This window comes from Dendrobates tinctorius, unplaced genomic scaffold (assembly GCF_039654945.1).
Source record: "Dendrobates tinctorius isolate UK_male_01 unplaced genomic scaffold, ASM3965494v1 ptg000043l, whole genome shotgun sequence".
Classification (NCBI taxonomy): domain Eukaryota; kingdom Metazoa; phylum Chordata; class Amphibia; order Anura; family Dendrobatidae; genus Dendrobates; species Dendrobates tinctorius.
In genome coordinates, this window is record NW_027361711.1 from 33,199,291 (window position 1) to 33,224,655 (window position 25,365).

Sequence of the window (25,365 nt, forward strand, 5' to 3'; positions counted from 1 at the left end):
AATTATTAATTAGCCAATCAGAATTGTGAATGCAGCTCAAGTGAAGGAATGCAAAGTAGTTACAAAGTTAAAGGGAATTTGTCACCACCTGATGCATATATAACCTATTACTATGGGCATACAGGTAATAAAATGGTTAAAATAGTCCTACCTGTCTGCCTCATAGCTGCCATCTTGTTACTGGAAAATAGACTTTTAATTTTTTGTGCTAATTAGTTTTTCTAGACTCCAGGGCGTGCGGTGCCTCCAGTGCTAATGTGCGTACCACCACACTCCCATGGACGTCACAGTGCCATGTGACATGCAGTTGTGGCGCCGAAATCCCACGCCTGCACCCTACATTTGCGTGATTATGCTTCCCTTTTCCACTCTTCTATGGGCTGTGTCATCACCGTTCTTCTGTGCAGGCGCCGACGAATCACAGCGCAGAAGAACAATGAAGCCAAAGCCCATAGCAGGGCAGAAAAGGTAAGTATAATCGCGCAAGTGCAAGGCGCAGGTGCGGGAGTTCGGCACCAAAACTGCACGTCAAATGGCATTGTGATGTCGTGTATGAGAACTAATTAACATAAAAGATTCAAAGTCTATTTCTCAGCAACAAGACAGCAGCTCTGAGGCAGACAGGTAGGACTGTTTTAACAATTCTATCACCTGTATGCCCATAGTAATAGGTTATATATGTCCCAGGGACGAGTGTAAAATGTTAACATCTGCTCACAACAGTTACATTTATTTTACATGTGATCACATCATATAATTGTTCTGCCATCACAGGACCCTTATTCAGAGGGATGTGTAATGCCTCCATAATGTACCTTTGCAAATTTCAAACAATTCTTGTTTCCTCCTCTGCCATTGTCCTTCAATTCAAAGTTGTACAAAGCTTTGCAGAGAGCTGGAGGTTGGTCTATTTTTCGTAGAATTTTTACTGATCGTGCTGGAAAGACACCAGTTCCCCCATTAAATTCTCCATGATACCAATGATCATCTAGCTGTTGGTGCAAGATAATAATATCTCCTTTATTGAAAGAAAGGTCACTGGGGGTTTGTCCTCTGTAGCTTGACACTGCTTTAGCACATGGCACCTATAAAATGGGAAAAACAAAATCAGGTTATTCCATGTTTCTAAATTCATTCCACATTATGTAATAATATTATTGTGTTATAAAATCATAACCTATTGCTTACATTGAGTTTATATCTTAACATTTTGTTAGACATTTGGGGGATATTTCTTTTTTTATTGTTACTAGCTGTGAAAAACCCCCTGAGGTCTTGCACTTTTCAAACTATCCACAGAGGCTGATAATAGGAAAATAGCAGATGGTGTTGGCCGACTAATCTTTTTTATAAACAGCGTGTTGGAGTAAAATATAACTTTTATTCAAATAGAAAAATAAAAATACTCTAAAGTGCAAGGTGCCAAGACAGACAAGACAAATAACAAAGTGCATATAAAAAATCACACTGGTCTATGTAAGATTTAGAGAAAACTAAATCCTCTTTTAAATGGAGACTAATGGTTACTAGTATCCTTTGGCAGCAGTCCTATATGTAGCTGTACACCGCACAACTTATTCTAAACACGGAAAGTGGATAAGGATTATAACCACATCATGTACAAACTTCACGATACTGCAATCATAAAGACTGTATCAAGGCAGATTAGGTGGACTGGCATGCATAAATGCTTCCACTTTTACTGAAAAAGAATCAATGCATCAGCCTCATGTATTTGCATACAAATAGATATATTGCAGGCGCATGCACGATTTGGCTTGCCATGCAAATGGCTCTGCATGCCTTTAGATACGCCCTTTTTCGGTATATCCCATATATTTCTAATGGGTCAAAACCCCATATCCAAAAATGAGGGTTGAAATATGACACAGGCAATGAGGAAGAAAAAGACCGTGGCAAATTTGCCACTTCCTCAGGGCCAAAGTATTACAGTATCTGATTACAGCAGTGGTTTTATACAAAACCTTCATGACATCACAATTACATGCAAAAAGACATCACTTCCTGTGGAAACACCCCCTCCAATGTCAAAATGTCATACACCAGTCACAATAACTGTATATCAAGATCTAACCTCTGATAAAACACATTAAACATCTAAACAATCAATCTTTAATTGGAAAAAGTGTATGAAACCTATAATCACTACATATTAAAATTTTACAAAAATAGAGTTAACTAGAATCAAACCCACCATTACCATCATACTATCTCTACACTTGTTAGGAGTGGGTGTGGTTTAATACAAGACCTTCATGACATCACAAACAGACAAACATCACTTCCTGTGAAAACGCCCCCTCCAATGTCAAAATATCATACACCAGTCACAATAACTTTATATCAAGATCTAACCTCTGATAAAACTCATTAAACATCTAAACAATCAATCTTTAATTTGAAAAAGTGTATGAAACCTATAATCATTATTACATATTAAAATTTTATAAAAATAGAGTTAACTAGAATCAAACCCACCATTACCATCATACTATCTTTCCACTTGTTAGGAGTGGGTGTGGTTTAATACAAGACCTTCATGACATCACAAACAGACAAACATCACTTCCTGTGAAAACGCCCCTTCCAATGTCAAAATGTCATACGCTAGTCACAATAACTTTATATCAAAATATAACCTCTGATAAAACACGTTAAACATCTAAACAATCAATCTTTAATTTAAAAAGTGTATTTAACCTATAATAAATATATATTAAAATTTTACAAAAATAGAATGACTGGACTCGAACCCACAGGTTCTTGAAGGTCTTGTATAAAACCACAACCATTCCTAACACGTGGAGAGATAGTATTATGGTAATGGGAAGCCCTGAGTGTTCTGACTTGCCTAAAACCTGTGGGTTTGATTCTAGTTAACTCCATTTTAAAAAATTTTTAATATGTAGTGATTATAGGTTTCATACATTTTTTCAAATTAAAGATTGTTTAGATGTTTGATGTGTTTTATCAGAGGTTAGATCTTGATATAAAGTTATTGTGACTGGTGTATGATATTTTGACATTGGAGGGGGCGTTTCCACAGGAAGTGATGTCTTTTTGCATGTAATTGTGATGTCATGAAGGTTTTGTATAAAACCACTGCTGTAATCAGATTCTGTAATTCTTTGGCCCTGAGGAAGAGGCAGATTTGCCACGAAACGCTTCAGCACAATAAAGCTTTCAAGAATATTTCTGTCCTTGTGTGGTTAGCGCGGACACATTGAAAAACCTGGTCTTTTTCTTCCTCCTTTGTGACATTGGTATCTACAGGAGTCTGCAGCAACCACTGGTTCCTTTCACATTCTGCAAGGGGTTGTGACTGTTCACAACCGGTAAAGGTGAGTGCACTAACCGTGTATTGTCACCCAAAATATCACTTTTATCGCCCTATGCGCGCTCTCTTTCCTTAATTTCATCTACCTCTGTATGAAGTATAAAGATATATATCTATATATAGATATATATATAAACGCCTTATCGTGTCTGTCTGTAACCGAAATCGCGTGCCTCTGACTGGTCGCGGCCGCCAGGCCCCCGCCATGCCGCAACCAATCAGCGACAGGCGCAGCTGTTTGTAACAGTAAGCTGCGCCTGCTGCTGATTGGTCGCGGCCACCAGGCGCAGGCCTTAATCTGTAAAAAAAGAGAATTAAAATAAAAAAAAGCTATTCTCACCTTCCGACGGCATCCTGTCTTCTTTCCACGCGCCCGGCCTCGCGTTCCCAGTAATGCATTGCGGCTTAGGCCTGTTTCACACATCCGTATGTTACCATCAGTCAAAATCCGCCGTTTCTCTCTCTCTCTCTCTCTCCAGACAGCGGTTCCTTTAAATTTCTTCCTTCGCCGAATCCGTCAAAAAAACGGTCCGGTGGCACACGTTGATGTCCGTACACAGGCGGATTCGTTTTCCGCCATTTTGGCGCACTACATCTGACAGAAAAAAACTGATGTGTGAAACAGGCCTAAGACCGCTGATGACGTCACTCTCGCGAGAGCGAGAAAGAAGACCGACGTCACTCTCGCGAGAGCGAGAAAGAAGACCGACGTCATCAGCGGTCTAAGCCACAAAGCATTACTGGGAACGCGAGGCCGGGCACGTGGAAAGAAGACAGGAGGCCATCGGAAGGTGAGAATAACTTTTTAAAATTTTTTTATATTATTTTGTACAGGGCCGCGGCAGTGATTGGTCGCAGCTACAGGGCCGCAACGCTGATTGGTCACGGCTACATGGAAAGTGGGGTGAGGGGACCATGCATACCAGGAAAGGGGGGTGGGGGGACCATGCATACCAGGAAAGGGGGGTGAGGGAACCATGCATACCAGGATTGGGGGGTGAGGGGACCATGCATACCAGGATAGGGGGGTGAGGGGACCATGCATACCAGGAAAGGGGGGTGAGGATACCATGCATACCAGGATTGGGGGGTGAGGGGACCATGCATACCAGGATTGGGGGTGAGGGGACCATGCATACCAGGATTGGGGGGGTGGGGGGACCATGCATACCAGGATTGGGGGGTGGGGGGTCCATGCATACCAGGATTGGGGGGTGAAGGAAGCCATACATATCAGGAAAGGGGGGTGAGGGGACCATGCATACCAGGATAGGGGGGTGAGGGGACCATACATACCAGGAAAGGGGGGTGAGGATACCATGCATACCAGGATTGGGGGGTGAGGGGACCATACATACCAGGAAATAGGGGTGACGGTGAGCATACATACCAGGATTGGGGTGTGAGAGGACCATGCATACCAAGAAAGGGGGGTGAGGGGACCATGCATTCCAGGATTGGGGGGTGAGAGGACCATGCATACCAGGATTAGGGGGCGAGGGGTGAGAGGACCATGCATACCAGGATTAGGGGACGAGGGGACCATGCATACCCCAAAAGGGGGGTAAGAGGACCATGCATACCAGGAAAGAGGGGTGAGAGGACCATGCATACCAGGATTGGGGGGGTGAGAGGACCATGCATTCCAGGATTGGGGGGTGAGGGGACCATGCATACCCCGAAAGGGGAGTAAGAAGACCATGCATACCAGGAAAAAGAGGTGAGAGGACCATGCATACCAGGATTGGGGGGTGAGAGGACCGTGCATTCCAGGATTGGGGGGTCAGGGGACCATGCATACCAGGATAGGGGGTTGAGGGGTAGCATGCATATCAGGATTGGGGGTGAGAGAACCATACATATCAGGATTGGGGGTGAGAGAACCATACATATCAGGATTGGGGGGTGCATTATTGCATTATTATTAAATCTTCAAAAATAAACTGCATACATATTCTAGAATACCCGATGCGTTAGAATCGGGCCACCATCTAGTCTATATATATAATTGTCTTATCATGTCTGTCTGTAACCGAAATCCTGCATCGCTGATTGGAGGCAATGATGGGTCTCTCTCGCAGTCAATCTATGCATGCAACACAGTTCCACTCCAGGCCAGCAGGGGAACTCTGAACCGGGATTAAGGGGAGGAGTGCTCTCTGAGGGCCCAGAGGAAGGGGTGGTTAGTTAGTCTGCAGAGGGTGAAGTGTGCAGATGTGTGGAAGGAGCGCTGAGATAGAGCGGAGAGGACGAGCTCATCTCTGGAGAGAGCACATGAACTGGAGCCTGGTCTCCACGGTTGTACGGATACTAACGGTCTTGCAACAGACACCAGAGGAGTAGGAGGCTGTAAATGCCCTACTCCCATCTAAGACTTGAGGGCACAACAGCAGCTTGGATAGTGAGCCGGGACTCAGGAGAGAGGAGTCCCCGAGATAGGCTACAGCTGTCTGCCGTGCAAGTGAGGTTCTTGAGAACATCTGACAGGAGGAACTTCAGTGTAACTCGCTACTGGAGATCCCGCAAACAAGCGCTAGTAAGGAGACTGCACAACCCATCTGCTGAGAGAGAATCCCTAAATTGCTTCCAGGCTAGCCTGCTCCAATACCATCTGTAATCAGGACCTGGACTGCAGTTATCAAGTAAAGGTACAGAAATTGCACCCCGCTGTGTCTTGTCTGCTTCCTACTTTTCCGGCACCACTACATCCCTGTGCCAACCACATCTACACTGCCCTGGGACTATAGCTTCACCTGTGGGGAGCTTTTACATCTTTGCTGCACTATACCATCAGTCCCAGCAGATCTGCAGGCAGCATTGGCTTAACACCTCCCTTGCCGAGCACCACAGGTGGCGTCACAAACTATTCATCTAACTACATTCCACCATTCACATCTTCCTATTACTTGGGCGCCCAGGGCCACGGTCCGGGTCACCGCTGCTGTGACACATCCCACTGATACCGGCCCGGTACTGAGTACCCCACAGCCCTGGGAGGGCGACCCACTTAGTCGTCGCGGCAACACTGCCGCATCGCTCATTGTACAGGCACATTACAGCCATTAAAGGCATCACCGCTGCGTCGCTCATTACACAGGCACAGTCCTGTACATATACAATACATTACGTAAGAGCAGAACAGTGACTGCAGCTCTAGGTGTAACAGGAGTACATTAGGTAACAGCAGAACAGTGACTGCAGATCTGGGTGTAATTGGAGTACAATAAATTAGGTAACAGTAGAACAGTGACTGCAGCTCTGGGTGTAACTGGAGTACAATACATTAGGTAAGATCTGAACAGTGATTGAAACTCTGGGAGTAACTGGAGTACAATACATTAGGTAACAGCAGAACAGTGACTGCAGCTCTGGGTGTAACTGGACTACAATACATTAGGTAAAAGCAGAACAGTGACTGCAGCTCTGGGAGTAACTGGAGTACAATACATTAGGTAACAGCAGAACAGTGACTGTAGATCTGGGTGTAACTGGAGTACAATACATTAGGTAAGATCTGAACAGTGACTGTAACTCTGGCTGTAACAGGAGTATAATACATTAGGTAAGAGCAGAATGGTGACTGCAGCTCTGGGTGTAACTGCACTACAATACATTAGGTAAAAGCAGAACAGTGACTGCAGCTCTGGGAGTAACTGGAGTACAATACATTAGGTAACAGCAAAACAGTCACTGTAGATCTGGGTGTAACTGGAGTACAATACATTAGGTAACAGCAGAACAGTGACTGCAGCTCTGGGTGTAACTGAAGTACACTACATTAGGTAACAGCAGAACAGAGACTGCAGCTCTGGGTGTAACAGGAGTACAATACATTAGGTAACAGCAGAACAGTGACTGCAGATCTGGGTGTAACTGGAGTACAATATATTAGATAACAGCAGAACAGTGACAGCAGCTCGCTCTGGGTGTAACAGGAGTATCATACACTAGATGGTGGCCCGATTCTATCGCATCGGGTATTTTAGAGTCTCCGTTAAAATAAAAAATAGTTATATACTCACCTTCAGATGGCCCCCGGACTCTGTCCCTCCTCTCACCACGCGCCCGGCATCTTCCGGTTCCAGTAATGCTTAGCGAGAAGGGCTGAAAATGAAGTCACTCTCGCGAGAGCGCGACGTCATCAGCGGTGTTTCGCGCAAAGCATTACTGGAACCGGAAGATGCCGGGAGCGTGGAGAGGAGAGAAAGAGTCCAGGGGCCGTCGGAAGGTGAGTATATAACTATTTTTTATTTTACAGAGACTCTAGAATACCCGATGCGATAGAATCGGGCCACCATCTAGTAAATATATATACACACACAGTATGTGTCACTGATATCTATCTATCTATCTATATATATATATATATATATATATATATATATATATATATATATACATATACACTGCTCAAAAAAATAAAGGGAACACATTACAGGCTGATCCAACTTTTAGTGTTCCCTTTTTTTTGAGCAGTATATATATATATATATATACACACTCACTGGCCACTTTATTAGGTACACCTGTCCAACTGTGTGTTAAGACTTAATTTCTAATCAGCCAATCACATGGCGGCAACTCAGTGCATTTAGGCATGTAGACATGGTCAAGACAATCTCCTGCAGTTCAAACCGAGCATCAGTATGGGGAAGAAAGGTGATTTGAGTGCCTTTGAACGTGGCATGATTGTTGGTGCCAGAAGGGCTGGTCTGAGAATTTCAGAAACTGCTGATCTACTGGGATTTTCACGCACAACCATCTCTAGGGTTTACAGAGAATGGTCCGAAAAAGAAAAAAAATCCAGTGAGCGGCAGTTCTGTGGCCGGAAATGCCATGTTGATGCCAGAGGTCAGAGGAGAATGGGCAGACTGGTTCGAGCTGATAGAAAGGCAACAGTGACTCAAATTGCCACCCGTTACAACCAAGGTAGGCAGAAGAGCATCTCTGAACGCACAGTGCGTCGAACTTTGAGACAGATGGGCTACAGCAGCAGAAGACCACACGGGGAACCACTCCTCTCAGCTAAGAACAGGAAACTGAGGCTACAATTTGCACAAGCTCATCGAAATTGGACAGTAGAAGATTGGAAAAACGTTGCCTGGTCTGATGAGTCTCGATTTCTGCTGCGACATTCGGATGGTAGGGTCAGAATTTGGCGTAAACAACATGAAAGCATGGATCCATCCTGCCTTGTATCAACGGTTCAGGCTGGTGGTGGTGGTGTCATGGTGTGGGGAATTTTTTCTGGGCACTCTTTGGGCCCCTTGGTACCAATTGAGTATCGTTGCAATGCCACAGCCTACCTGAGTATTGTTGCTGACCATGTCCATCCCTTTATGACCACAATGTACCCAACATCTGATGGCTACTTTCAGCAGGATAATGCGCCATGTCATAAAGCTCGAATCATCTCAGATTGGTTTCTTGAACATGACAATGAGTTTACTGTACTCAAATGGCCTCCTCAGTCACCAGATCTCAATCCAATAGAGCATCTTTGGGATGTGGTGGAACGGGAGATTCGCATCAGGGATGTGCAGCCGACAAATCTGCGCCAACTGTGTGATGCCATCATGTCAATATGGTCCAAAATCTCTGAGGAATGCTTCCAGCACCTTGTTGAATCTCTGCCACGAAGAATTGAGGCAGTTCTGAAGGCAAAAGGGGGTCCAACCCCTTACTAGCATGGTGTACCTAATAAAGTGGCCAGTGAGTGTATATATATATATATATATATACACACCTATTCTATGTGTATACATGTATTCTATCTTTTCTATTATAACATGTCAGTGTGATTTTACAGTAGCCGGATATGATATGGCTTTTCAAAGGACACCGATGCGTAAAAATCGGACAGCACTCGCATGGTGCGAGTGCTGTGCAATTTTTTTCTTGCACCCATTAACTTGCATTGGTGAGTCTTGTCCGAGATATGCAGCATGCTGCAATTTTCTCTCTCAGTTCAATTTTGGCTGAGAAAAAAAACGCAAATGAGATGTCACCCATTGAATAACATTGGTCAGAGTGCAATCCGATTTATCTGATTGCACTCGTCCGTATTTCTCGCAAGCGAGTATGAGCCCTTAGAGTACAGATGATGGCAGTGATGGGTCAGCTCAGCACTTGTGTCTCACTGACTCTTGGGAAACACTGCTGCAGGACATTATTCCAGAGGAGGAGACAAGTGCTGACCTTTTCACTGCCATCATTTGTACTCCAAATGATATCAATACAGTTGAAGGCAAGCAAATAAAGTAGGGTCTTGGAAATCAATTACATAACTTTTTGTTTACAGGAATGAAGACAAATCCCCTTATAAAGTGATTTTTAAATTTTAAAACTTTCTATGCGGAATAAAATTATTCAAAAAATTTAATTAGTTACTTTTTAGTGTTTTACTCAAAATCTGGATTAAAACGTGTGATTATTTCATACAACTGCTTTAACATGATATAGAATCCAGATCAATCTTACGCTTTGGTATCCCTCTACCACGTGCAGTCATAAATGTACTACGGTTACGCTAACCTGATTTCTTTGCTTGTTTCTTGAGAATTTATATAAAACAGGTGGCAGCCAACATTTTTTTTTTACAAACAAATCGTAAAACCAAAATGAATGCTAAAGATAAGTAACGTAATAAAGAGTATAAATGATGCTAATTTAAACACATTAACAGCATTTACTGTGAACTGGAAAACGATTTTAATTACAATTATTATAATCTGCGCAGGCTCTTACTGCATCTGAAAAAAACAAAAAAAACAATACATCATTTTGTTCACAAATACTAGCAAATAGTGCCCTATTTTATAAAGGTCAGAATGCACTGACATGCACCTCTTTGGAAAAAATAAGCCAAAATACACATCTTAGGCTGGTTTCACATTTGCGTTTTTTAGTGCTGGAAAAAAACGCATATGTGCGCATGCGTTTTTTCCCCTATATTTAACATGGGTGCGCATACCTGCGCGCTTGTAAGCGCATGTATGCGATTTTCATGCGCTGCGTTTTTTTGGGGTGTGCGTTTGTATTTTCCAGACGCAGCATGTTGCATTTTTTGGCCCTGCAAAAAAGCGCATGCGCACATATGCGCACGTTTTGCGCTAAAAATGGCCATTATAGCCTATGGATGCGCATATGTGCGCACTGGCATGCTCATGTATGCGTTTTTTTGCATATGCGTTTTTTTTTTTTAACCATGGAATTTAGGGGTTTGGGTTAGAGTTAGGGTTAGTTAAGGGGGTTTAGGGTTGGGGTTTGGGTCAGGGTTAGGGTTAAGTATGGTTTGGTTAAGGGTTAGGGTCAGGGTTAGGGTCAGGATTAGGGTTAAGTATGGTTTGGTTAAGGGTTAGGGTCAGGGTTAGGGTTAGGGTTAGGGTTATGGTCAGGGTTAGGGTCAGGGTTAGGGTTAAGTATGGTTTTGTTAAGGGTTAGGGTCAGGGTTAGGGTCAGGGTTAGAGTTAGGGTTAGGGTCAGGGTTAGTTAGGGTTTAGGGTTTGGGTTAGGGTTAAGTATGATTTGGTTAAGGGTTAGGGTCAGGGTTAGGGTTAGGGTCAGGGTTAGGGTCAGGGTTAGGGTTAGGGTTAGTAAAGTCATGGTTTGGGTTAGTGTGAGGGGCCACCTAATGTTGGAAAAAAACGCAAACGCGGTAAAAACGCACTAAAAACGCATACAAACGCATAAAAACGCTGCGTTTTTTTCATGCATGCTCATAAAAATGCTTGAAAAAAACGCAGCAGTTGTATGCTTTTGTATGCGTTTTTTCAATGCGTTTTTTTGCGGGAAAAACGCGCTGCAAAAAAAAGCAAGTGTGAAACTAGCCTCAGGGTCTGTCCATACCCGCTACGCTCTTTCAATAATTCCATGCACTTTAACTTTCCCTCATGGGGGGCTTACATGTGTCCTGTCTGGACTAGGAGCAATAAATTGGGCATAAATTGGGTCAATCATCTATAATATAATGGTAGAAGCGTCACTTTGTCCGAAGCCCTTATAGACTGCGCAAGCGCGACGCGCCTGCGCAGTCTGGACCCCACAGAGTTACGCATCTGGGGATGAGGATTGTGGCCCAGGAGATTGCGTAAGCATTGAACGCATACCGCAATCTCCAGCACAACTATTTACCTATCCGGTATTGCCACGGGGTCTCGTCGCTATGTCAGGAGAGGGCGGGTTGTGGCGCTGGATTCGGCGCCTGTGCAGTCCGCGCTTTCCGGCGCCATTTTGTTGAAGACAGACTGCAGTGGGCAACTGGAAGACTAGCCCTATTGCACTGTAATAACTGTCTGTAGTAGCCATCAAATTTCGAAAAGTAGCACCTGGTGGAGCAAGATAAATCAGTAATGTCTGCACAGCATATTGGAAGATTCCACCCCGTTCAGGAATTTATATTTTAATCTGTTATTATTTTGTAGGGAAATGCTTCTAAATTCACATGCTGTGTTTTTACTCTTTTGGATAAGGAGTTTCCATTTGGCCGCATGTCATATGCCACAATGTATTCTTGTCTGTGCCAGACACAACAAATAAAGTCAGTCATTTGCTAGAAGCTGATATGCTTACAACAGTGCGTTAATTTACCCTTTTCATTGACATCACTCTATGGGAAAGACAAAAAAAACATTGAACACGTTCCAGATATTACACAAACGAGTCTTTGCACCGCTCAACCAGCATGCATCATAATGATGCAAATAGTAAGAATAAACAGTGTGATCGCTGTAGCGGAAAAGACAAGCGACTGCTGGCACAGTATGTGCTGGGTGGTGAAGGCGAGACAGCACACAATAAGCCATCCTATTGTCCTCAGCAATAATATTGTGTTGTCTATGTCGGTGCACTAATGCTGTAATACAACTCATAGTTACATATGAATTATAATGCAGAACGGACAATTTATCATGCCCTTACTACAACCTTAATGGTATAAATAATCTATTGGCACCTGGCTGTTGAGGGCAGAGCAGAGTACTGCAGTGCGCAGGCGCCGGGAAAGGTCAGAGAGATCCGGCGCCTGCGCACTGCAGTACTTTACTCTGCCCTCAACAGGGAAAATAGTATGCATGCGCAAGAGCCGCGGCAGAAGTAAGGAGGAGGACGTCATTGCTAGAAGATGGAAGGTGCCAGACCGGACTGCGACACCCATCGGACCGGATCGGACCCCCAGGTGACTATAATCTAACTCTTTTTTTCTTATCTTTCAGGTTACATTGGGGGCTTATCTACAGCATTACAGAATGCTGTAGATAAGCCCCTGATGGCGGTGGCCCGCATCTCATAGGGCAAAAATGAGGCGACAGATTCCCTTTAAATCTGACTTCCAACATATCATAAAGTGGTTGTCCGGGCATCTAATAGTGAAAACCTATCTTATGGATCGGCCGTCAGTATCTGATTAGTTGGGATCTGACATCCAGCACTCCCATAATCAGATGTTGTTATCTCACTGGTGGCCTGATAAAAAGTGAACACAGCTGAGCATCTCAGCTCCATGTAATGTGCAGCAGCTGCTGATGAGAAGTGCACATTAGCCCCAAGAGTAGATAGGAACTAAAAGATCCAGATAATGTGGAAATCCTTTAAAGAAAATCTGTCAGCACAAATTAGTAATGTAAAATAATGGCACAGCTGTGATGGTGCTGTAATACACATTAAATTGATACAAATGCTTCTCACAAAATTACAATATCATCAAAAAGATAATTTATTTCAGTTCTTCAATACAAAAAGTGAAACTCATATTATATAGAGTCATTATAGAGTGATCTATTTCACGTGTTTATTTCTGTTAATGTTGGCGATTATGGCTTACAGCCAAAAGCCAGTATCTCATTATATATATTTTAGCAATCCTACTCACTTGGGAGTGATATGAGTTATCACAGGAACCGTTCCTATTTAAAAGTCCCGCTGGTTTACTGTAGTTCTCATAAACCACATCAACCACATCACAGGAAAACTAAAATATTGCCCTTGTTCGGCACAAAGTAAAACATAAAGCAAAAAGCCCATACAATGGTGCTGGCTTACCCACCTGGGTTAGAGTCCAGCTTCTTAGTCCTTTAGCAAAGGCACTCAATCAAGAAGATGGGCACACCTCCATACACAACCCATGTGTGAGGCAAACAGACCTTATTTTACAAAGTGAACTACACCCAGGGGTGGATATATGGCGAACTGCCGTCTCTTCCAACTCTTCAGCTGCTTACAATCTACCTGTCATGGCCTATGAACCCCTTTTAGTCCTAAATGTAATAAAGCATTACTCCAGGTTTATTTTCTATCCTATGTGTCCGACAGTCTCCTAACATATCTCCCTCCTCGGCCTAAAACCGTGGGCTTGGCACTTTCACCAATAGAAACAGTATTCTCGAGAGGGCATCGGCATTACCATGTAACTCTCAGCTCTATGGTCCACATGGAAGCAGAAGTCCTTCAGGGCTAGAAACCAGTAAGTAACACAAGCATTTTTCACCTTTTTCTCCCTCAGTGGGGCATGGTCTGACACAAATTTAAATTTTTGCTCTAAGGGCCCCGTCACACATAGCGACGCACCAGTGATCCCGACAACGATATGACCTTGTCAGGATCGCTGGTGTGTCGCTACATGATCACTGGTGAGCTGCCAAACAGGCAGATCTCACCAGTGATGAGGACTAGCGACAACACGGGTAACAAACGAGGGCGTCGCTTAGTTACCCGCTGTGTACCTTAGATACCAGCGCGCTAGTGCAGGGAGCTGGTAATCAAGGTAAACAGCGGTTTTCTAAGCGCCGCGCAGCGCTTAGACACCCGCTGTTTACCTTGGTTACCAGCTCCCTGCACCAGCGCGCTGGTATCTAAGGTATACAGCGGGTAACTAAGTGACGCACACGCTTAGTAACCCGCAGCTTACCTTGGTTACCAAGCTCCAGCTCGCTGATCGCTGGTCTCCCGCCTGCCACACGCAGTGATGCATGCTGGCCAGCGGGAGACTAACGATCAAAAAAAAGGTCCAGGGCATCCGAGCACGGTCAGCGATGCCCGGCGGGGGGGGGGGGGGGGCGGTTGCTGATATGTGTCACACACAGCGATATCGCTGGTGAGATCGCTGTTGCGTCACAACACTCGTCAGCGATCTTGCTAGCGATCTCGCTGTGTGTGACGGGGGCTTAAGAGATAGTATCACAATGTGTCCACCGCCAGCTTTTTAGGCAAGCATTTCTTTACAAAGAAAAATAATTTTTTTTTTTTTTTTCAAATAATATTTTATTAATTTTTAATTCATAAGGGAAAGAAGGGGTAACAAGGGGTAAGGGAAAGGAAATGAAATAAAAAATAGAGAACTCCACATTGATACAGAAATAGATACAATATACAGTCCAGACTTAATGCATAAAATAATACTTTTTCCAGAGTGAGAACAAGTTTACATAAAGATAGAATTCCAGACAGCCCATTTGAGATGATATTTAGACAAGCCATTGTTATTGAGAGCAATTCTTTCCTCCATCTGGCTATGCAATCGTAAATTGTCAACAACGGTGGAGAAAGGTGGTGCATCAGATTTCCTCCACCAAAGAGCTATTATGTTTTTAACCGTAATAAACAAGTGTAACAACACATACTTTATTGAAGCATCCACCTGTTCCATGTCCATTGATAACAGTACCATCTGGGGCGTAACAATAATGTTAACTGGTGATAGCTTTGCCACATGAGCTTTAACCTCTAACCATAACAATTTTAGCTTAGGACAAGTCCAAAAAATATGATAAAGGTTCCCTGGTAAATGGCAATCCCTCCAACATAAAGAATAAGCATCCTGACTTATATGGGCTAATCTCTCTGGGGTATAGTACCATCTGACTAATACCTTGTAATAAGTTTCCATCAAGGCCATGGATGCAGCAGATCTATATGAGTGATCTATAGCATATTCCCATTGCTCTAGACTAAAAGTCATTCTTAAGTCCGCCTCCCACCGTTCCATATAGGTATGTTTGGAGAAAGTAATGTCTCCATTGAGTCGAGAGTAAATGTTTCTAAGAGACCATTTAGTCCTAGAGTTAATGTTACCAAGCAAAGAGACTACGACATCTAGATTCAAAGACTTTTTGCGTAATAATTTATGGAGAATATCTTTTAAAATCTGATAAGACATAAACTCGTCAGAGGGTATATGAAACTTTTCCTTTATCTCGGAAAATGAAATGACCTGAGAACCATCCCATATATCCCCTATTTTTGTTACTTTCCGATCAGACCAGACACTGGGCAGAGAGAATTGGCATATATCAGCTAGCAATTTAAAAGGAAAATTTTTGAAGGAGGAAGTTCTATCTTCTTTTCTTTTTAATTTAGAGAATTTCAACCATATTCCTAAGATAGCATCCAGAATCGGGTGCGTATGATTTCTGTTCTTAGTCTCTAAAAGGAAACTAAAGAAAGTATCCTGCAGAGGCTTATAATTATTACCTGCAAGCTCCAGATCTAACCACATAGGAGAAACCCCTTTTGTGAACCAATGCACACTATTTTTAACAAGAGTCGCCTGATAGTAAGCCTCAGTGTTTGGCAACGCCAAACCTCCATGCTTCTTACCTCTATACAATATGTTATGAGAAACCCTAGGTTTCTTGTTTTTCCAAACAAACAATTTCACCAAAGTCTGTATTTTATGCAAGAGCTTCGCATTAAATTTCAAAGGAATAGACCTGAATATATAGAGAATTCTGGGCAATATAATCGATTTTACAACTAGAACTCTGCCCATAAGTGTAAGATCTATGAGATCAAAATGAAGAAAATCCCTAGATAAGGTATTTATAAGATTTTCAAAGTTAGCAGGGACAATGTGACTGAAAGTTTTGGTGATTTCAATGCCAAGATATTTTAAACTTTTTGTTTCCAATTGGAACTTAGTCTGATCTAAAATCAGCTTGATATCACTTTTTGATAAATTGAAAGGGAAAACTTTAGATTTTTGCGTATTTATCTTGAAAAAGGAAATATTTGAGAAATGCCCCAAATCTTCCATTAAATTTACCACAGAATTGACAGGATTAGTAACTGAAACAAATAAATCATCAGCGAAAAGGCTCAATTTGTGTGAACGATTTTTAGTATGGAAACCCGATATTGAAGGATTTGTTCTTATTTTTTCGGCTAATGGCTCTATAGCCAATGCAAAAAGAAGGGGAGACAGGGGACATCCCTGCCTAGTACCATTAGTAATGTTAAAGGATTTGGATAAATGATTGTTTATATAAATTTTGGCATTGGGATTAGAATATAATGAAAGGGTGGAAGAAACAAATATGTCATCAAAGCCAAATTTAAACAGGACATTCTTGAGATACAACCAATTGATTCTATCGAATGCTTTCTCCGCATCTAATGTTAAAAAGAGAGAGGGAACATTAGTGGATTGGGCCAAATGAAGTAGATTAAGAACGCGTCTGGTACCGTCAGTCGCTTGCCTCCCAGTAATAAAACCCACCTGATCCTCTCTGATCAGGTGAGGCAAAATATGCTTAAGTCTTTCCGCTAAGATCTTTGAGTATATTTTTATGTCTCCATTGATCAGAGAAATAGGCCTATAATCCTTTACACACTCTGATTCTCCCTTCTCTTTAGGAATTAGTATTATAGTAGCCTCCAACATGTCTGCCGGAAATGAACCTAGATTCGCTACGTGATCGAATAAAATTTTTAACTGAGGAGAGAGAGTTTTAGAAAATATTTGATAGTATTCGTTAGCAAACCCGTCGGGACCAGGAGACTTCAACGATTTAAGTTTGTGAATGATATTATTGATTTCTTCTATGGAAATGGGTTTATTTAATTGTTCCAAATCTAATTTATCTATTTGAGGAAGATTTCGGCCCGCTAAAAAGGAGTTGATTGCATTTTGATCTGGAGACTGAATCGTGGGATCTTGTTGTAAGTTGTACAATGTTTCAAAAAATGTAGCAAAGACATTAGCAATGTCCTGTGGATGCGAATGGAGACATCCTGTCGAACTTTTAATCCTATTTATTCTCCTGGTAAGTCTATCTCTTTTTAATTTTTTCATCATATAATGGGTAGGCTTATTTGCAGACGCATAATAATTAAATTTAGAGGCTCGTATGGCAGCATCATAGTCGGACATTAGTTGTGTTTTTAATTGTTGCCGTAATTCTAGAATTTCCATGTGAATATCATGCGATGGGATAGGTAACCTATTTTGCTGATACTCCTTTGAGTTAATTAGGGATTGTAGATTCCTTATCAATGGAATAATTTTTATCACATGCTGACAGTTTTGTACTCAGGGGCAATCAGGGCTGTCTGCTTACACAGAGCCACTTTCAGTTCTTGAAAGGCCGTCTCCACCTCCGATGTCCATTTGGCCATGACTGACTTTGTCCCCTTAAGACCTTCACAACATATGCCATACGGCGAGCTGCATTCCTGCAAACTGCCATACATATAATTTTTCATGTTTGCGAGGGCTCACAAGTGCTGGTGCGATCAAATTCAGGTTACGGCTCTCTGTAAGTGCTGACACCCTGCAGCAAAGCCCAAAATTGATGCTAGCACCGATCATGGGTGTTTAATCTCTCGGATGCCTCTGTCAATAGTGACAGCGACATTGATGAGCATTGTAGAGGGAGGGAGCTCCCAACAGCACAATGCAATTGCGATCACATTATGCCATTAGTCTCCATGGTGACCACAGGTCAAAAGATTGCCACAGGGTCACCCAAAGATGGTGGCCTGTAAGGTCCTGCCCAAAGCTTGAGCTGACACGCCTCCTCCATGCCTGTGATGCACTGTTTAAATACTGTGCAATGCAAAAGCATTGCAGAGTATTAGATCAGTGATCAGGAACGGGAAAGTTGGACACCGTCCATAGATCTCACCAGTACTGGTTTTTCCAGTACAGGAATCACCAAGATGTGTGAAGGAGGTCCAACTATTAGATATCAGAGATTTATGATGCATGCTATGGCGACTTTATTAATCAGGACTGATCAGATTCTTGGTGAGAGTCCGAGAAGTTGGATTCTACCTATTTATGATGTATGTTATGACAATTGTTCCATTTGTTTTCTTTTTAATATTTTGCTTTTAAAGACATACTTATAGGAACTCTAGATTGTGAGCCCCAATGGGGACAGCGATGCTGAGGTCTGTAAAGCACGGTGGAATTAACGGTGCTATGTAAGTGAGTAACATAAATATAAAATACTAGCTGAAGAGCCCGGCGCTGCCCGGGCATAGTAACTAACTGTGGTTAGTTATAACAAATTATAATTATCCTCCATCCCATAGTCCCATGCCCATATACCCATCATACATATTCTTCATCCCATAGTCCCATGCCCATATACCCATCATACATATCCTCCATCCCATAGTCCCATGCCCATATACCCATCATACATATTCTTCATCTCATAGTCCCATGCCCATATACCCATCATACATATCCTCCATCCCATAGTCCCGTGCCTATATACCCATCATACATATCCTCCATCCCATAGTCCCATGCCCATATACCCATCATACATATCCTCCATCCCATAGTCCTGTGCCCATATACCCATCATACATATCCGCCATTCCATAGTCCCATGTCCATATACCCATCATACATATCCTCCATCATATAGTCCAGTGACCATATACCCATCACACATCCTCCATCCCATAGTCCCATGACCATATACATATCCGCCATCCCATAGTCCCGTGCCCATATACCCATCACACATCCTCCATCCCATAGTCCCGTGCCCATATACATATCCGCCATCCCATAGTCCCGTGCCCATATACCTGTCATACATATTCTCCATCCCATAGTCCAGTGCAAAAATATACCCATCACACATCCTCCATCCCATAGTCCCGTTCCCATATACCCATCATACATATCCTCCATCCCATAGTCCGGTGCCCATATACTCACACACATCCTCCAATCCATAGTCAACCATTATGACATCATAATGAGCGTCGGTGGGGCTTGCAACCTTTGATGACATCAGCGTCGCCATGGAAACCATTGTGACATCATAATGAGGGGCGGGGCTTGACACGCACACACTGCTTCCCCAGTATGCAAATAGGGGCATTGTGACATCATAATGAGGGGCGGGGCTTGACGCGCACACACTTTTCCCCCCAGTATGTAGATAGGGGCAAAATTGTTTGGTGAATTGGAACGCGCGGGGTTAAAATTTTGCCTCACAACATAGCTTAGGACGCTCTCGGGGTCCAGACGTGCGACTGTGCCAAATTTTGTGGCTGTAGCTGCGACGGTGCGGATGCCTATCCTGGACATACACACATACACACACACACACACACACACACACATACTGTACATACATACACACTTTGAGCTTTATATATTAGATAATGATAATAATCATGCTCAATATATAGATTACACAACTTAGAGATGCAGCATATAGGTATGATTCAAACAAACAAGTACAATACTAAAACTGTAAATAAAGGGAAAGTTTTTAGAAAATAAAAATATTCTAAAAATAAAATATAAGGTTACATTTTTTAGAACAAGAACTGATTTTTTTTAATGAAGAAATAGATTATGGGTGTGCCAAGAAGAATTTGAGAAGAGCAGACCAAAAGTAAATGCATTCTTGACACTGTATCTCATAGCGTGTTCTGACAGATTACGTTCCTGAACAAGTTTTACATTTTCACACAGTGCACCTTTGTCTTTAGTTTATGCAAACACTGAACTTTTTCCAGACGCACACACCAATGACAATTATGCTGGTTTTAGCCAACGCCTCTGAAATTATATTGCACATGTCCAGTACAGTATCATGTTTGATCACAAGCAACTTTACATATAGATAACACTCATGCAGATTTGCTTAAATGATGAGTAAGCTCATAATGATCATCCGTAAAAGCGCACAAATATATTATTTGCAAAGAAGTCGTTAACTATAGAAAAGCATTCAGAGTCATGTACTAGAACAAGAAAACCTCAAAAAGAGGAAAAAATCCTCCAAAAAATTCAGATACAAACCAGACAGGCCTAAATGTATCTGCACTAATACAGGGTGCAGTGGACCCAAGTAAAATGGCAGCTGCACAGGTGCATAAATACCAAATGAAACAGCCAGCCTACAATCAGGGATTGGCCGTGTGGTACACCAGTGCAGAAGAAATAATCCGCATGTGGCGGCACATGCGGATTATTTTTTCTGCACTGGTGTGCCACATGGCCAATCCCTGATTGTAGGCTGGCTGTTTCATTAGGTATTTATGCACCTGTGCAGCTGCCATTTTACTTGGGTCCGCTGCACCCTGTATTAGTGCAGATACATTTAGGCCTGTCTGGTATGTACTAGAACAAGTATTGCATTTTATGCTGAAAAAACACTTAACACGCTGCAAGTCTACAATACTTTTAGACATGGGCATACATAAAAATTATGGGGCTCCATAGCAAAAGTTCTAATTGGGTCCCCTCAAATAAATCAATATTCGGCAGGGTCACAGAAGAGCATATCCCACAACTTTGCAGACCTTACAAAGTAATTTTCCTCCCCTTGAAGCCCCTAGATTGCCCTTTCATTGCCCCCATAAAATAAGATGCCAACAATAGTGAATAGTGTCCCCCTCGAAACACAGTATGATACCCCCACAGTGAATTCTTCCACAGTCCCCTCCACCACACAATATGATGACTTTACTGTAACCTCTTCCCTTGGCAAAATATGGTGACCCCAACACAGTAAGATGTCCCAACTGTGATCGCCACACAGCCCTCCATACAGTATAATGACCCCAACACCTCTTCACTAAATATGATGGCCTCAATTTAACCATCCACATTGTTTAATGGCCCCCACGAGCCCTCCAAACAGTATAAGGGTATGCGCACACGTTGCGGATTTGGCTCTGCGGATCCGCAGCAGTTTTCCAAGCGGTGTACAGTACCAAAGAAAACCTATGGAAAAAAAAAACCGCGGTGCACATGATGCGGAAAATTCCGTGCAGAAACACCGCGGTTTATTTTCCGCAGCATGTCAATTCTTTGTGCGGAATCCGCAGTGTTTTTACACCCATTCCATTATAGGAATCAGCAGGTGTCAAAACACAGGCAAAATCCGCACAAAATCTGCAAAAAATCCGCAGGTAAAACGCAGGTCATTTTACCTGCGGATTCTGTAGAATCCGCAATGGAACGTGTGCAAATACCCTAACTGCCCCCACCCAGCCCTCCATACAGCATACTAGCCCCTACATAGCCCTCTGCACAACATGATGGACCCCACAAAAACCATCAAACTGTATAATTGCTTGCATACAGTATAATGGCCCCCAAATAGCCCTCCAAACAGCATAATGGCCCACTACATATGTCTGCAAACAGTATAATGCCCCCTCTACATAGAACTGCAAACAGTATAATGGCCACATATAGTCTTGCAAACAGTATAATAGGCCCCACATATTCCCCCATTCAGCATTATGGGCCCCACATATTCCTCCATACAGTATAGTGGGCCCCACATATTCCTCCATACAGTATATTAGGCTCCACATATTCCTCAATATAGAATTATGGACCCCACATATTCCTCCATACATTATAATGGGCCCCACATATTCCTCCTTACAGTATAATGGGCCTCACGTATTCCTCCATGCAGTATTATGGGCCCCGCATTAAAAATAAATAAATAAATAACTACTCACCTCTCCCTGTTCCTCCACTGCTCCTGTCTCTGCAGCGCGTCTTCTGACCCTCCGCACTGCTCAGTGTTCCCTCTGCGCTGAGATGTCACAGAGCTCAGATGCAGAGGGGAGTGATGGGTGAGGAAATGTCAGCCTTTTATGGGTAATGGGTATAGCTACATTCATGCATGAAATTTATTTTGAAGCTAAACAGTGTTATTAACTATATGCATCAGAGATAAAGTTTTTTAGTCTTAATTTTCATCAAGGTACACAAAAAAAAGTGTGGGGAAATGACTTTTCGTTATCCCTTCTCACAATCTAAGGTGCGCACAATACTTACTTTTGTAGTCAAAATAAGACCAAAATGATATCGTAAGTTTTATATTTCCAGATGTTAGCAGCCACCACTAAGGGTTTTTACTGCTATCATTTTGGGGTAGATATGATGTTTTGATCACCTCCTTTTTGCTTTTTATTGCATTGTTGCGGTGGCCAAAAAAAACATAATTCTGGCGTTTCAATTTTTTTCTCATTACACCGTTTGCCGATTGGATCAATTTATTTTATATTTTGGTAGAACAGACTTTTACGAATGCAGCAATACCAAATCTGTGTATTTTTTTAGTTTTGTTTCAATTGTTTTATGTTAATGAGGTAAAAGGGGGGCGATTTGAACTTTTTTTATATATTTTTTAAACTTTTTTTTAAACTTTTTACTATATTTACTATTTTTACTATATTTAATAGCCCCATAGGGAACTTGAAGCGGCGGTCATCTACTATGTATAGAGAAAAACACAATCTCCTATGCACACCAGCCAAGGGCTAGTTTTCCCAAGTGAATCGTAATCACCGGCACACTTTCATCTCATCAGCAGACCCCTGGCTGTCCTGACAGCCCATCGGCACTCCGCGATCATGTGCTATGACACATCCCCATGCCAAGCTGTTAGTCAGTGATGTGGGTGGGATTATGCAGAGTTCAGCATTCAGAGAAGTAGTAGATCCGAAGCAGATAAAACATTTATTAATCATAAACTGCAGCGTGCAGCCTAGTAAGTAACGCATCACTGGAATCAGGGTGTCTGTTCCTAAATCATGTTGCTCTCAGATAGGGTAGAAAATCACGCTGCTTAAGATACCTATACACCTATACACATTTGATCATATCATAGTATTTTCTTGTGGGATCAAAATTTGATCATAATATTTTATGAGATTATCTTTTATAGATTCTGGTTCTATTTTTACTATATATCTGCATTACAAATACTTTATCAATGTGACCATTTTTTTGGTACATGTACTAATTCTGTTAGGGTTATTACATTAAATGTATATGCATGTGGTGTACAGCATATTTAGGCTTCATGTGTCTGCAGTGTAAAAAAATCTATCCATGGTTTAATTTAATTCATGTGATTTATTGGCTAATTAGAGAATATTTAATAAAGATTTCATATTTTTTATTACATTGGCTAAAATTTCCCTTTTTGTTTGTTCTGGAATATTACAGTATATGCTGTCTCGGTTATTTCAGAGTTTTATATTAGTAATCGTCTCAAAGATTTATTTTTTTTTTTTTTAAAGAGATCTGATGAGTGACATCTTAAGCACTACTATCCTCTAATAGTGCGACAAGACAAGGGTGCAATCATACCTAGCAGAGACACAGCCCAAGTAATAAGAAAATGGAGAGTGGGAGGCCTGCATTGAGAGAAGTGGCCTCTAAGTGATACATTGATGGCAGACAAAGATTACGGTGCGCTGCCCTTCGCTAATCATCCAATTTCCCACTACACTATTAGATGACACGGTGCAGACTGTGAAAGCTTCTTCAATTCTAGGTATCTTACATTATTACACTGATTGATTAAAAATGTCTTTGATTCAAAAATGTCACTAAATAGCCAAGGTTATATTTTTACCAGATCATATACCATCAATGAACTATATAAGTGCATTCTTTTATTTATTTTTTTATTTGCAATTTATCAAGCAAATGAGGCTAAAAAAAACTGATGTAGAAGAGTAATAATCATCATGTACATTAATCTTCTGATGATCTGAGTTTACATGCAATCCAAATAACTTATTAATCATTTTGGTAATTAACTTTAAGACGTTATCTTCCCACTGCCAACTAACCCTATGCCTCCTTACTTTGCAGGCACTCCCTACTTCTTGGATTAAGCACCAAACATTTCACTATGAAGTGCTGAATACAATTTGTTGCCAATACAGTAAGCTATGACGCTCTCATGAGACACCATATTGGCTGAATAGAATTATGAGCAAGGCATCGCAAATTGCCACAGGTTCTCGCTATTGGATATCCTCAAATCATGACCTGTCGGGCAATCGTGAGGGATGGAGTTGAGAAACACTCTCCTAGAGGACTCAACATGACCTGTTCAATACTCCAGTTACCCATTAATTTGACTGTCAGTAATACAATATTTCCCTTATTCATTAACTGTCCACTGCTTAACCTCCTGACGAAGTACTTAGGTCCGAAACGCGCGTTGGGGAGTGTGCCGCACCGGTATCCACCATCCACTCAGGTAATCTCATTCCCTACTTAGTACCTTTTTCCCACAGCTTTAGCAGTGACCCCATTCATTTCCACATATCTCTCTCACTGCTCCCATACTTCTCACTCCCAGGTCTTGTACTCAGATACCTCCCTAAAGGAACATATATATTCTGATACTTAATTTCAGATACATATGTTCTTGTATTGTTCCTAGGTAGTGTGTCTCGGCCCGGCCTCTATATTTTCTCTGTGGGACACCTTACTTCTTGCTAGTGAAGCGATGTATACTTGGCATGGTATATTGTATCCGTGATATATATTTACACATTTTTTATCTATTTCATACATTACCTAGTGGTTTTGTTTTTTCTCACTTTCACATTCTTTTACTGTGTGTAATCATGTGTTCTTTTTATTAATTGTGAGGACACCCTTTTGTTGTGGTGTTACCACTTACCACTTTTTGTTCAATAAAGGTATTTTATCTTTACATAATTGTCCCAATTTTTCTTTGACCACGTTTACCTTCCTCTTTTTGGTTCTCACAATTTCTCCGAATGGTCTGCCATTCATTTACTCAGCAGACACAGTATATATCACCCACCCTGAGATTTTATATACCACCTTGTCTATGTGCATATATATCTATTGCTGCGTCCAACACGTGTTTTAAACCACTGCTTAACCTTGTAATAACAAATGAGAAAAAATAGGAGCAGGCAGACCTGTCTTACTCAGAAGATTGCTTCAGTGACTTCCT

The 25,365-nt window shown here is 42.0% G+C and overlaps 1 protein-coding gene across 4 annotated transcripts in view; it reads right to left on the reverse strand.

Annotated features, from left to right (window-relative positions):
• Positions 1 to 25,365, reverse strand: part of SH3RF2 (SH3 domain containing ring finger 2) — a 301,045-nt gene that overhangs the window by 61,424 nt on the left and 214,256 nt on the right. For all 4 annotated transcript variants that reach the window (XM_073575264.1, XM_073575263.1, XM_073575262.1 and 1 more), the window contains one exon: positions 816 to 1,085. In XM_073575264.1, coding sequence (XP_073431365.1) covers positions 816 to 1,085 — 270 coding nt within the window. The remainder of the gene's footprint in view (positions 1 to 815; positions 1,086 to 25,365) is intronic.